We start from the raw sequence: 14,478 nt of genomic DNA, 5'->3' as shown, positions 1-14,478 counted from the left end.
GAGAGTGTGGGCAATTGGGGGAGAGAGAAATGGAGGCAAGGGGAAGGACACCTACTGTGTGCTCTTCAGCTGCCTGTTCCCAGCAGTTCTGCCAGGGCTAGACGTCTACTGCTGAAGCCTCCACACAAGCTGGTCTGCCTGGGTCAAAGCACAAGGCCACTGCTGACCACCAGCAGTGCTGTCACGGAAGATAAATGATGGAGGACAGCAGCAGTGAGTGGCCGGGGCTGGGTGGCAACCATTCATTCATGCACTCCTTCAATCATATTTATTGAGCACTTAACTGTCTGCAGGGCACTGTACTAAATGCTTGGGAGAGTACTAAATAATGAACAGACACATTCCCTGCCCACAACGAACTTACAGTCTAGAGGACGAGCTTACACCAGATTCCCAGCCTTGCCCCGGCTGCCCTTCCAGCCCACGGATAGATGTTTCCGACCCAGCCAGGTGTGAGGGGCTCCCAAGTTTATCGAAAACTCCCAGCCATAATCTCGAAAGATGAAGCCAGGCCACCGCAGTGATCGAGGCAGCCATTGCCCCAGTCCCAGTTGTGGTAGTCACCAGAAGAGAGGACAGGAAGTGCTCCTTCTCCTCTTTGTCTTCTACAGTGGCTGTCCTAGCAGTACCAGCGAGGCAGCTGCCATCGTTGTCACTATGGATCAGAAGGGTTGCTGACATTCCCTCTCCATTCTAAGATCAGATCCCTACCCATTCTCTTGCTAGACCTAAAAGGACACCCTGCTTAAATCAGGACACCTGATCAGCTGGATAAACATGCCTCCTTAAAAGCTTTCGCTTTCCTTATATTTAACATTTTGAAGAAAAAAACACCTCTACATTTTTAGTGAAAATTTTGCAAAATTGAAACCATCGCTTGCTCAATAGCACTTGTCAGAGTGGCAAGGTGACACCAAATTTGACAAGGAATATTAAAAGTTGCTTCCTCCCTGAGCCCTAATTTGGTGAGACTAGTTTAGGGAAAGGTACGAGTGAATCTTATTCACATTTGGTAATATCATTTCTAGGTTTGCATGAACGGTGAATGCTTGGAGCTAGAGAGAGTCTATCATTCTGTTGGAGACAGCGATTGGCAACCTCTCTCTTGATGCTAAACTTCATACCTTCAACTCAGCTGCCTCCTGTGACTCTGCATAGCGGTCCCCACTACTAAACTCCAGCCTGGGATAACGCCCATCCCATTTGACCACTTTCTCTACTCCTGTATTTATGTAGCTGCACTGCTAACAGAAATCCAGGTTCAGACCAGAATTCTGCTTCAAGTTCACCCTTGCCTGCTACACTTCTGTTCTCTCCTGCTCAGCAACATACTTTCCCCTACTCCTCATTGACTCCCATGCCCTCAGCTCACTCCTACAATGCCGCACCTTTAACCCTCTCCTAAAGCCCTCTGTGTATTCACCACCTCCCTTTCTAATCCTTGTTGACCTCACCAACTAATTTGTTAGTAAAATGCAAACCATCAGCTGTGAATCTATCCTTTTGTACTTTCCCAAGTGCTTAGTACAATGTTCTGCACACTGTAAGTGTTCAATAAATACCATTGATTAACTTCCCCAAATCCCTGTAACTCTTCTTCCTTCTCAGCTGCCTCCCATCTCCTCCTCCTCTTCTTCTGTCTCACCTCCCTCTCAAGAGATGGACTTCATCCATTGGCCAATTTATCTACTTTAGCTGTGCTTCAGAATCCATCTTCAGTCACCTCATAAAAACCCTTGCTTCCATCCTCCCTCCTTCCATTACTTTAACCACTCTCAAGTCATCTACCTTCCTATGGGCTTGTCTCCTATAGTATTAGCAAAGCCTTCTCTGGATCCCATTGGCCCCTTCAGCTATCACCCCATCTCAGTTAATTGTATTTACTGAGTGCTTACTGTGTGCAGAGCACTGTACTAAGCCCGACTCTCATTCCTGGCCACACTCGAATAGACTACCTAGCCACTTTCTTCATTTTCTCCCCTCCAATTTCCTTCATGAATTACTAAAATAAGGTTTTTACTCCCTTCACTCCACTGGGACTGCAATCTGCAGGGTCACATAGCTATTTCTATTGGGATCTACTTTGTGGTAATACTTCTTGACCACTCCTTACTCCAAGAAATGTTATCTAACCTTTGTTTTAGAGGAACAGTGCTTACCTCATTTTTTAAATGGTATTTGTTAAGTGTTTACTATGTATCAAGTGCTGTTCTAAGCATGGGGGTGTTATCAGGTTTAACAAGATGGACACAGTCGCTGTCCTGCATGGGACTCATAAACTAAGTTGAAGGGAGAAAGATTTAATGTCCATTTTTATGATGATGTAATTGAGGCACAGAGAAGTAAAGTGGCTTGCCCAAAGTCACACAGCAAGCAATTGGCAGAGCTGGGATTAGAACCCAGGTCCTCTTATTCCCAGGTTTGTGCTCTTTCCACTAGGTCACACCACTTCTCATTCTCCTCCTACCTCTCTGACCATTCCTTCCAACTTCTATCTCCTAACTGTGAGTATCCCTCCAGACTCTGCTCTGGACCCCTTACTTTTCACGCTCCTCACTCATACTCGGGGAACTAATCCAATCATGTGGCTTCAGCTACCACCTCTAGGGAGGTGACCCCAAAATATATTTCATTTAGCCCCACCTCTCTGCTGAAATCCAGTTTTGCCTTTCCTGTAGCATTGAGAACATTTCTATATACATATACTGCTGCTACCTCAAACTTAGTATTTCTAAAATTGAGCTATCTTCTGTTATTAGTCCACTCCCTTTATTTGCTTTTATCTCTGTTTTTTCAGCTCTCATCTTCATGAGAAGCAGCAAGTTTATGAGAAACAGCACAGATCTTGGAGTCCAGAGGACCTGTGTTCTAATCCCAGCTCTGTCAATTGCTTGCTCTGTTATCTTGGCCAACTCAACTTCTTTGTGCCTCAGTTTTCTCAACTATAAAATTGGGATTAAATCTCATTCCCTACTACTTAGACTGTATATACCCCAGTGCTTGACACATAGTAAGCACTTAACAAATATAATAATAATAACAATTTTGAGTCTACTGCTAAACACTCTTGGTTCTTCCTCCACAATATTTCCCAGATGTGTCCCTTCCTTTCCACAGGAACCACCACCCTATTTCAAACTCTGTCTTTTCTCCCAATCTCCAGCCTCTCTCCACTTTTTTTCTGGTATTTGTTAAGTGCTTCCTATGTGCAAGGCACTGTACTAAGTGTTGGGATAGTTAATCAGGTAGGACGCAGTCCCTGTTCCACTTAGGGTTCACAGTCTTAATCCCCATTTTACAGATGAGGAAACAGGCAAAGAGAAGTGAAGTGACTTGCCCAAGGTCACACTGCAGACAAGTGGCAGAGCTGGGATTAGAACCCAGGTCTTTCCAACTCCCAGGCCCATGCTCTAACGACTAGGCCATACTGCTTCCAGAATTATCTTCCTACAAGGTCGATCAGTCCACAGCCCTCCACTCCTGAGACACCTCCAACAATTACCTATCATCCTCCTGGTTCTCCACCGGCTTTTTTGATCTTACATTCCAGATCTCTTAACCCACTTCTCACACTCCCTGTATCATGATAGCCCTGCTGTCTGGAACTCCTTCCCCCTTAAAATCTGCCAGTCTATAGATCGCTCCATCTTCAAAATCTTCCTGACAGCCCATCTCTTCCTGGAAGACTTCCCCGATTACTCCCCATCACTCCAGGTTGCATCATTTCAACAGCCCTGTTAATACATATGGATTTTACACACATTCCCTGAAATTATGCTTATACAAATTGCTGTAGTTTGAACAGATACACAAAATTGTTTTTTAAAAAAAGTATTTGTTAAGCGCTATGTGTCAAGCACAGTTCTAAGTGCTGGGACAGATATAAGTTAACCAGGTTGGACACTGTCCCTGTCCCACAAGGGGCTCACAGTCTAAATTGTTTTGTTTATTCAAATACTGCTACTTCTTTGTTTTTACTCCCACTAGTGTTTATGGATAAGTAATTCATATCTGCTAGTCTCTCCCATTCTATTGGAGGGCAGGAGATGTATCTTGTTGCTTTTGTTGTATTAACTCAAGTGCTTAGTGCATTGTAAAGGACACATTAATGCTCAATAAATGCCAATGATTGATTGACTGATAATTTTGTTCCATAACACCCTCCCAAAAATGCATGTTCTCATCTGGCATTATTATGGTATTTGTTAAGCCCATAATTATGTACGACACACTCTTCTAAGCACTGGGGTAGATACAAGATATTCATTTTGGAAACGATCCCTGTCTCAAAGGGGCCTCACAGTCAAAGTAGACAGAGTAGGATTTAATCCTTATTTTACAGGTGAGAAAATGGATGTACGGAGAAATTAAGTGATTTGCCCAAGGTCACACAGCAGACAAGTGCAAGAGCTGGATTTAGGATCCAGGGCCTATGCTCTTTCCACTTGGCAGTGCTGCTTTCCAGAAGAAGTGCTCTGTAGTACAATGGTGTGTTAGGGACTCTGATGAAAAATTCTATCCTGTCCTCAATTGCTTGGTTCATTGAGCAACTTTTCAATGTCAGATAATGGTAAACCAGTTCAAGTCTTTCATGAAGTAAACTTTTCCATTTTGAAAAGTTTAAACCATGGATGAGTCACCTTTAAAAGATGTCCATCAGGCCTTATTTTATTTACAGGGAGGCATTGTTGTCTAATCAATCAATCAATCAATTGTATTTATTGAGCGCTTACTGTGTGCAAAGCAGTGTACTAAGCGCTTGGGAAGTACAAGTTGGCAACATATAGAGACAGTCCCTACCCAACAGTGGGCTCACAGTCTAATGGCCGAAGAGACAGCAGGCTTGGGTTTGTTTTGAGTTTCAGTTTTGCTGCTCTCCAGCTCTGTGACCTCTGGAAAGTCACTTGACGATTTTGTGTTTCAGTTTCTCCTTCTGTATAATAGGATGTCATCCCTAGTTTAGAGGGATGCTTCAAGGACAAAAATGAGATAAATGATAAATAAGGGCTTTGGGAAAATAAAAGTGTTCCACAAATCTGAGGTACAGTTATTATGAAGAATAACATCATCATTATTATTATCATTATTACAAATGGTTCAAGGCAGGCACTGGACTCAACCCGCCCAGCTATATTGTGACTCCTGGAGACTTGTCAGGTTTTGTGGTGAAGAATTTAATGGACTATAGTAGAATCGCCCTAATTCAACAAAGAGTCAGCAGGATGAAATCAAGGGACCCAGTGAGAGAAGATCCCAATTTCAAATCTTTTGGGAGAATTCTTTAGAAGTCCACAGTGATATCTGACTGGAAGGTTTGGTAATGAAGGGGTAAGGATAGCTTTAAGGGGCCAAGGATGGGTGAAGGAGGGTGGGGCAGGATGTTGGGGGAACTCACCTTAGTGGGCCCCACTCTAGACTTCCTGCCCTATCCAGCCCCTTGCTCTGTAGCTTGTGGCACTGGCCTGGGACCCACCCCTGAAACCACTTTCCCCCTGACCCAACCCTGGGTCCAATTGCTCCTCTGCTTGAGCCGGAGAAATTGCCACCTCCACAAAGAGCCGTGAAGTGCTGAAACAAAAAGTACACTCCAGACTGCATGGTTGCCAACTATGGTGGCCAGGAGTGCTAAAAATTGTCTCAGGTAATAAATAGGATGATGTCTCAAAGTTGGTATCTGGGGAACACTGGAGGATTTTATGGTTCTTTTTTGGAACAGTAACTGGGGTAGAAAACAACAATTAGGACCTTGCGCCAAAGGAGAAGCCTGAAAAGAAGGGGACCTGTTTTGGCAGATCTATAAACTGGGGATAAGGGGAAAGAGTGCACATCCAGACTGGAAATAAAGGGATCCATAGTCATGAAAGAGTCAGGGGGGGAATTGGGGGATAGTTATAATGGTGGTTTATAAAATATTACAGTCAGAGGTGCTGGAATGCTGCATAAAGAAAAAGTTCACATTTGAGGGAGTCAATCAATCAATCAATCAATCAATCGTATTTATTGAGCGCTTACTGTGTGCAGAGCACTGTACTAAGCGCTTGGGAAGTACAAGTTGGCAACATATAGAGACAGTCCCTACCCAACAGTGGGCTCACAGTCTAAAAGGGGGAGACAGAGAACAAAACCAAACATACTAACAAAATAAAATAAGTAGAATAGATATGTACAAGTAAAATGGAAGTGATAAAGAGTGAAGAGTCTCCCCAAGATGATATTCCAGGAGCAGCAATCTGGGTGTGACTGCCTCAGGTTTCAGAGAAGAATGCCTGGGTTGGGCCTATATGAACAGTGGTACCTGTATGGGAAGCTGTAGGTGGGAACAGGAAGCAGCATGGCCTAGTGAAGAGAGCACGGGCCTGCGAGTCAAAAGGATATAGATTCTAATCCTGACCACCACTTGTCTCCTGTGTGACCTTGGGCAAGTCACTTAACTTCTCTGTGTCTCCATTACTTCACCTGTAAAATGGGGATTAAGACCGTGAGCCCCATGTGGGATATGGACTATGTTCAACCTGATTAGCTTGTATCTACCCTTGTGCTCAGTATAGAGCCTAACACATAATAAGCACTTAACAAATATCATTTTTTTAAAAAGGCCCGAGACTTTGGACATGGGAGAGTAGTCTGAAGGATAGCCCCAAGGCAGAGTGAGGGGAGCTTCCTAAATTCTACAAATAATGACTTTTCTGGAAATATAGGAATGAAAGAGGAGAAAAAGATGTCCTTAAAGAGGGTCCTGGAATCACAAAAGGTGTGAGTGTTTGAACTCCGGGAAGGATTCCAGAGAGAGAGTCTGTGAGTTGGGAGGAGAAGTAGAGGTTCAGTCATAGAAACAACTCTTCTGAGAAATGAGATTAATTCTAATGATGTACAGAGGCTCTGGGAGACCTGCCTGGATGAAGTGTATGGTGTATGTAAATATATGTTCAGTCAGCCAGACCTGTTAGGAAGACTAATTTACCTGTGTTACTTTTCAGCCTATTGCCAATCTTGTTTAGGATTCTGACCACAAGACTTTCATTTGAAAGAGAGTCATTTCATTAGAAATGCACGTAGCTGAAAGTTACCTGCGTAAGAGGATGCCCTGAAGTACAAGAACAAAGAGGCTTAGTTTGCTAAATGCAACCAGTTCTATGACGTTCCCCAAAGGGCTACATATATCTGGTTACCTTGATACCTTGAAACTAACACTTCAGAGATGCTTGGTAGCATTAGTTAATTATTCAAACAGTCAGACCCGATCAGATCTGGTTTAGCATTAGTCAACTACATAAACATTTGGATAAACCACCCTCTACAGTGCCTAGTAACCACAACCTCCTTCTGCACGTCAGCTTGACAGCGACACAAATGCCCTGAGGAACACAAAGAAAAGAAAATTGTCAAGGAGAAGGAAAGGAATGTTGGCCAGCATCACCATTCCTCCCCTCTTTATGGAGGGAAGAGGGGGACCAGGCCCGGTGCAAGGAAAGGAAGATACAGGGAGGGCAGCTGAGGCTGCCTCCAAATTGAGTATTCAGCCCAGGGAATGAACAATCTCCAGACACACTGATCCAGAATTTGCTGGGTGGACTCACCACCCAAACCAGCCCCGTGGCCTCCAAGAAGCCATGACCCAAAATAGGAGCTCGCTGTGGGGAGGTAATGTTGTCTGTTTATTGTTGTATTGTACTCTCCCAAGTACTTAGTACAGTGCTCTGCACACAGTAAGCACTAAATAAATACAATTGTATGACTAACCCACCTACCCAGGGCCAGGTCAGCAGAATCAGCGGCACTGGCTCCCAGGTTCACTGCCTCGGTCTGGTTTTGTCTCTCCCAGGGACACCAGATGGAAGTGGACAGAGAGGATACCTCACTCTGCTCCCTCTTTCACATTTCTCCTCCTCCTCTCCTTTCCCCGACTCTCCCTTTTCTTTCTTTTCCCTGCCTCTCTTTTTCTCCTCTCTCTTTCTGACCAATTATTCATCAGCACAGCAAATTTTGCAGCTCTAGGAACCTCAAAAGTGACCTCACAAGACCTCTTTCTTGTGGCTCTGCTGGTCACCCTGGAGATAGGTAAACTGTCAAGTCAGCCCTGACACCTTCCCCTCCCACCCCCACCCCCCACTCCGACTCCCTTCTACCCTGGCATTCCTGGTCTATTTTTTCTATAGTTATAGTACTGCTGGATCCCACTAGGGATAATAATAATAATAGTGTTTAAGTGCTTACTATGTGGGAAGTACTGGGGTAGAAACAACACAGTTTGGTCAATCATGATCCCTGACTCACATGAGATTCATACTCTAATGAAGATGGAGAATTGGTATTTAATCCCCATTTTACAGATGAAGAAACTGAGGCCTAGGAAAAGTTAAGCAACTTGCTTAAGGTCACACAAACAGGTGAGTGGTGGAGATGGGTTTATAATTCAGGTCTCCTGATGACCAGTCCAGTGCTCTTCCCCTAGGCCACAGGATCTCACTTTTCTTTCTTCTGGCAGCCCCTCAACTGGTCATTATTCTGGTGGTCCCTGCCTACCAGAGCTACAAGGTCAGGGGGCTGGAATTGGACAGAGAGAGGGGAGACTGTGGTGGAGGAGGTGGTGGGGAGTGCCTTAGATCTTTTCTCCCAGCTCCCCCCAACCCAATCTAAGTACTAACTTCCCTCTTCTCATCTCATCCTGGTCTGGCCCTAGCCTCCAGCTTTACTTCTTTATGGTATTTGTTAAGTGCTTACTATGTGCCAGACACTGTACTAAGCACTGGGATAAATACAGGCTAATCAGTTTGGACACAGTCCTCACCCCCATTTTACAGATGAGGTCACTGAGGCACAGAGAAAGTGACTTGCCTAAGGTCATATGGCAATAAGTGGTGGAGCTGGGATTAGAACCCATGTCCCTCTGACTTTCAGGTCTGGGTTCTATCCATTTGGCCATACTGCCTCTCAACTATATTACCACAGAAGCAATCAGTAGAATTTACTGAGCGCTTACTTTACTGAGAAAACATACTAAATACTTGGGAGAATAAAATAGCATGGCCTAGTGGAAAGAGAATGGATCTGAGACTCATGAGGCCTGGATTCTAATCTCCATTCCACGACTTACCTGCAGTGTGACCTAGGACAAGTTATTTAACATTTCTGTGCCTTGGTTTCTTCATCTGTAAACATAGAGATAAGATACTTGTTCTCTCTTTGACTTAGACTGTGAGATCCTTGGGGATGCATCCAATTTGTTTATATTTGTATCTTCCCCAGTTCTAAATTCAGTGCTTGATACATAGTAATCACTTAACAAATATCATTATTAATAGTAGTACTAGTAATAATAACAAACATGATCCCTGCTCTCCAGGGACCTTAAAATTTAGCAAAGGGGAGACAGAAAATAAATGGATTATACATAGTAGGAAGCATTAAACTGTAAAAAAAAATATACATAAGCATGACAGGAATGGGTGGGGTGGGAATACCTGTGTGTGTAAGTGACCCAGAAGTGATTGTTTGCAGGGATAAGGTGTAGAGATGAGAGATTAATTAGGGAAGCCCACCTGGAGAAGATGTGATTTCAGAAGGGCTTTGAAGATGGGGAAAGCAGTGGTCTTCCAGACATGAAATGCAAGAATTCCAGAAAGAAGGGAAGACGTAAACAAGAAGTCATTGGTGAGAGAGGTGTGAATGAGGCCCAGTGGTTAAATAGATCTGGGGTGGAGTGGGAGAGGAGCAAGGAAAGTCCAGGGGAGAGAGAGGTAGTTGAATGTCTTAAAGCCAAAGGTCGGGACATTTTTCTTGATGCAGAGAGGAATGCTTTTGATGAGTAGGAAGCCATGCACAGCAGAGCCCAGTAGCAGAGCAAAGTGTGGCTACAGAAGGGAAAGACTGGAGATGAGGAGGTCTGCCATGAGGCTGATGCAGAAGTCAAGCTGGGATAGGACAAGCGCCTGGACCAACATTATTGGCAGTTTAGAATCTGCCCCTTCTCTTCCATCTAGAGGTAATGGGAATAAATAACTGACAGGATTTGGTGACAGACTGAATATGAGGGGTGAAAGCAAGAAAGGAATCATGGATAATGATGGAGTCATCAGTGATAAGAAATTAAGTAGAGAAGAGGATTTGGGAGGAAAGATGAGCAATTCAGTGTAGACAGTTTCAACTAAGCAGAGATATCCTGGAGGCAGGAGGAGATGGAAGATTGCAGAGGAAAGGGGTCAGGGCTAGGTTTGGGAATCATCCATGTAGAGATGATGGTTGAAACTAGGGGAGTTGGTGAGCTTCCCAAAGGAGTGAGAGTAAGTTGAGAATAGAAAAGGACCACAGCTGAGTCTTGAGGAACACCTACAGTTAGGGAATGGGAGGCAAAGAAAGAGCTAGCAATAGAGACTTAGAAGGATTTGTAGGAGATATAGGAGGAGAACCAGGACAGGGCCATGTCAGAAAAAACAAGATCAGATTGCATTTCCAGGGGAAGGGATAGCTGAGAAGTTGAGGAGGATAAGGATGGAGTAGAGTATATTTAGCTAGAAATGGGTCATTGGTTACGTCGGAGAGAGTGGTCTCAACAGAGCAAAAGGAATAAAAACCAAATTGCTGGGGGTTGAGGAGAGGAAGGGAGGACAGCAGACATAAAAACCCCAACAAAGGAGTTTGGACAGGAGTAGGAGGGAGATAGCTGGTTGGAGCAGTGGAATTGAGAGAGGCATTTTTTTAGGATAGGAAATACACTGGTATCTTTGAAAACAGGGGCAGGAGCTATCATAGAGGGAGCAGTTAAAGATGGTGGTCATGGAAGAAAGTGGGCACAAGGGCTTTTAAAAGGGAAGCAGTTGGAGGCAAAGTTGAAAGGGCTAATTTTGAAAGCAGGTAGATTACCACATAAGAGATGGCTGAAAAGGATGGAGAGTATATTGGGTATATGAGGGAACTGAGGAGATGAAGGGGAGATTTGGGGAAGTTCACATCTGATGGTTTCAATTTTACCAACAAATAGTCGCAACAGTCATTGGGGTGAGAGAGGGAGGAGGAGGGGACACTGGGGGTTACAGGAGGGAGTTAAAGATCTGAAATGGTTGGTGCAAAAAGTTGCTGTGGGAGACATTGAGAATGGAGGAGAGGGCAGAGTTATAGCAAGTCAGAATGGACAAGGTTAGCTTGATGTCTGGATTTCCACCAAGATAACACTGTGGCACAAGCACAGGAGCAGAAGAAGTGCACGAGATAAAGAAGTGCACTGTGGAGGTGATCCAGGGCCCGGACTGGTGGTGTGATGGGATGTTGGCACGGGTTCCACCAGCCACAAAAGAGGCCAGAAGTGGTGCGGGTTTCATTAGGGGCAGGAGCCATGAGGGAGACAAGAAGGAGAAAGGGAACTCTTTGGGAACCAGAGAGAGCTAAGGGGGCACGAACTGAGGTACTGGTGAATTGACAAAAGTGGAGGCTTAAGCAAAAATCACCTCAAGCAGAAGTGATTTGCACCGGGCTGCCATGGAAACATCTAGTCCTGTCCCCATTCATGCTGAGCCTCACCTTAACTTAACCTCAACTTAATGGTTTCTGGCATAAATAAGCATGGCCGAGGGGCTAGAGCACAGGCCTAGGAGTTAGGAGGACCTGGGTCCTAATTCCAGATCCACCGCTTGTCTGCTGTATGACCTTGGGCAAGTCATTTCACTTCCTCTGTGCCTTAGTTACCTCATCTGTAAAATGGTGATGTAGACCGTGAGCACACTGTGGGAAAGGGATGGTGTCCAACCTGATTGTAGTGTATCTACCCCAGCTCTTAGTATAGTACCTGGCACATAATAAGTACTTAACAAACACCATAAAAAAGACAAACAGATCATGGTGAGCCAGCTTTTTTCTTGAATCGATTTTTCGACACATTCATTTTTAGAAAGTTTTGGGGCTCCCCCTCCCCAAGCAAATCCTTCCTGGAGGCATTCAGTATAAGCTACAGGCATGTCTTGGTTGCAAACCTACCATGTGGAGTGGGAGTGGGGGAGAGGAGGGGAAGTGTCTTATCTATCAGCAGTAGACATCTCCTGTGGCAAGCCTGACCTACAGTTTCTGGTTAAGAGGCCTAACCCACCACTCTGATCTCTGTTCAGCAGTTCTTTGGCCAGTCTGGGTGTCTCCCAACTCATGCCCCCCACAAACACACCCACCCACATCACCAATTAATTAAGAATTAAGAAGGAGGACCTGCGACATTGTCAAATAAAGGGTTTGGACTCCTTGGCCCGATTTGCAATTTCGCATTTCCATCAGCTGGCGTCGCCCTTGCCTAAGACAAAGAGAGCTGAATGGCTCTCAGTTGGTGGCAAAGGGAGACATTTCATTCTGAAATCTTAATTTTCCCGTTGTTCTATTTGGGCCAGGCGGCTAAAACTAGTACTGAAAGATAGACCTGCCTCCCAAGAAAACTGGCCACTTCTTTCTCACCATTAAGGAAAACACTTTTTATTTCCCTTTTCACTTCCGGTGTGTGTCGACCTCTACTTGGATGTCCTGTCATCACCTCAAACCTAACCCATCCAAAACAGAACTCCTTATCTGTCCCCCCTTGGCCTTTCCCAACACTGTAGAAAGCACCACCATCCTTCCTGTCTCCCAAGCCCAGAGGAGCAGCATAGCCTAGTGGATAGAGCACAGGCCTGGGTGTCAGAAGGTCATGGGTTCTAATTCTGGCTCTGCCACTTGTGTGACCTTGGACATGTCACTTTACTTCTCTGGGCCTCAGTTCCCCCATCTGTAAAATGAGGATTGAGATGGCTCACTGGAAAGAGCACGGGCTTTGGATTCAGAGGTCACGGGTTCGAATCCTGACTCCGCCACATGTCTGCTGTGTGACCTTGGCAAGTCACTTAACTTCTCTGAGCCTCAGTTACCTCATCTGTAAAATGGGGATTAAGACTGTGAGCCCCATGTGGGACGGGTTGATCACTTTGAACCCCCCCCCCAGTGCTTAGAACAGTGCTATGCACATAGTAAGCGCTTAACAAATGCCATTATTATTATTATTATTATTATTACATGGGACAGGGATTGTGTCCAACCCAGGTTGCTTTTTTCAACCCAAGCTCTTAGTTCAGTGCCTGGCATGTAGAAAGTGCTCAACAAATACCACAATTATTGATTGTGGTAAGCAGTAAGCATTCAGCAAATATCATTGAATGATGATGATATTTGTTAAGTGATGGGGTAGTTACAAGAAAGTCAGGTCAGACATAGTCTCTATTCCCTGTGGGGCTCACAGACTAAGTAGGAGGGAGAACAGGTATTTAATCCCCAATTTACAGAGAGGAAACAGGCACAGAGAAGCCAACTGACTTACCCAAAGTCTTACAGCAGACAAGAATTGGAGCTGGATTCAGGCTCATGCTCTTTCCACTAGGCAATGCTGTTTCAGTCTTATCGTAGGGCATAAATAATTGATACTCTGTTCTGAACTGATGTTAATGCCTTATTACTTTGGTGGCAAATGACTGATTTTGTGGCTTCAGACTCAAGGGGTCTTGTCTGAGAGCCCTTCTAAAAGTCAGAGCAGAATACTGTTAAAACAGACCTCTCTGAATATCAAAGGTGAACAAAACTTGCAGACTGCTAATGGTCAGCTGGAAGGAGGGAAGAGAGGAGGTAAGGACGGGGAGGAAAGAAAACACACTCTTGTCTTTTCAGGGGCAGATCGAGGCTTCTCCCCCACTAGACTGTAAGCTCACTGTGGGCAGGGATCAAGTCTACCAACTCTATTGTCTTGTACTCTCCAAAGTCTTTAGTTCAGTGCTCTGCACAAAGTAAGTGCTCAATAAGTACCATTGATGGATTAATTGCTTTCTCTTATATACACACATCAGCTTCACTTTCATATCTGTAATTTATTTATTTATATTAATGTCTGGCGCCCCCTCTAGACTGTAAGCTCATTGTGGGCAGGGAATGTGTCTATCATATTGTTATACTGTACTCTCCCCAGCACTTATAACAGTGCTCTGCACACAGTAAGTGCTAATAAATATGATTGACTGACTGAAATTAATTGCTGGACAGGAGGAGGAAAACAAATGGAAAAATCTTCACCTACATCTATGAGCATGAGTTAGAAAAGGCTTCCTTACGGACATCAGAGAGGAGGGCTATAATTAGCGTTTTCATCCAACAAGCAGAAGAAGGCATACCTGCACAGTCATGCTACAAAGAAATCTATCAGGGGAAAAAGAGTTAGGCTTTTACCAAATCATCTTAAGGGTTTTCTTATCCTGTGGACCGTTGCTAAAGTATTGCAAACGAAGAGCTACTCACTCATGACCACTGCAGAGTTACTGCAGTCAGGTGGTGCCCATCCTTCTTCACACTGACACTTGAGCTTGTGGTTGCATACCTAGGAGAGGAATGGTCTTGGTCAGTCATTCCACTGAGTCCAGCACAATATTAGAATCACCCATATCTCAACCCATAAGTGAAATCCTTTCTAAAAGGGGATCATCTGTATGT

At 44.5% G+C, this 14,478-nt stretch overlaps 1 protein-coding gene across 1 annotated transcript in view; it reads right to left on the bottom strand.

Annotated features, from left to right (window-relative positions):
- Positions 1-14,478, bottom strand: part of ADAM28 (ADAM metallopeptidase domain 28) — a 64,501-nt gene that overhangs the window by 2,626 nt on the left and 47,397 nt on the right. Inside the window, exon 18 of the mRNA XM_038746696.1 lies at positions 14,287-14,365. Coding sequence (XP_038602624.1) covers positions 14,287-14,365 — 79 coding nt within the window. The remainder of the gene's footprint in view (positions 1-14,286; positions 14,366-14,478) is intronic.

Source organism: Tachyglossus aculeatus, chromosome 5 (assembly GCF_015852505.1).
Source record: "Tachyglossus aculeatus isolate mTacAcu1 chromosome 5, mTacAcu1.pri, whole genome shotgun sequence".
NCBI classification, from domain to species: Eukaryota; Metazoa; Chordata; class Mammalia; order Monotremata; family Tachyglossidae; genus Tachyglossus; species Tachyglossus aculeatus.
Note: the sequence above shows the minus strand (reverse complement) of the source record. Positions and strands in the feature narration are given on the sequence as shown.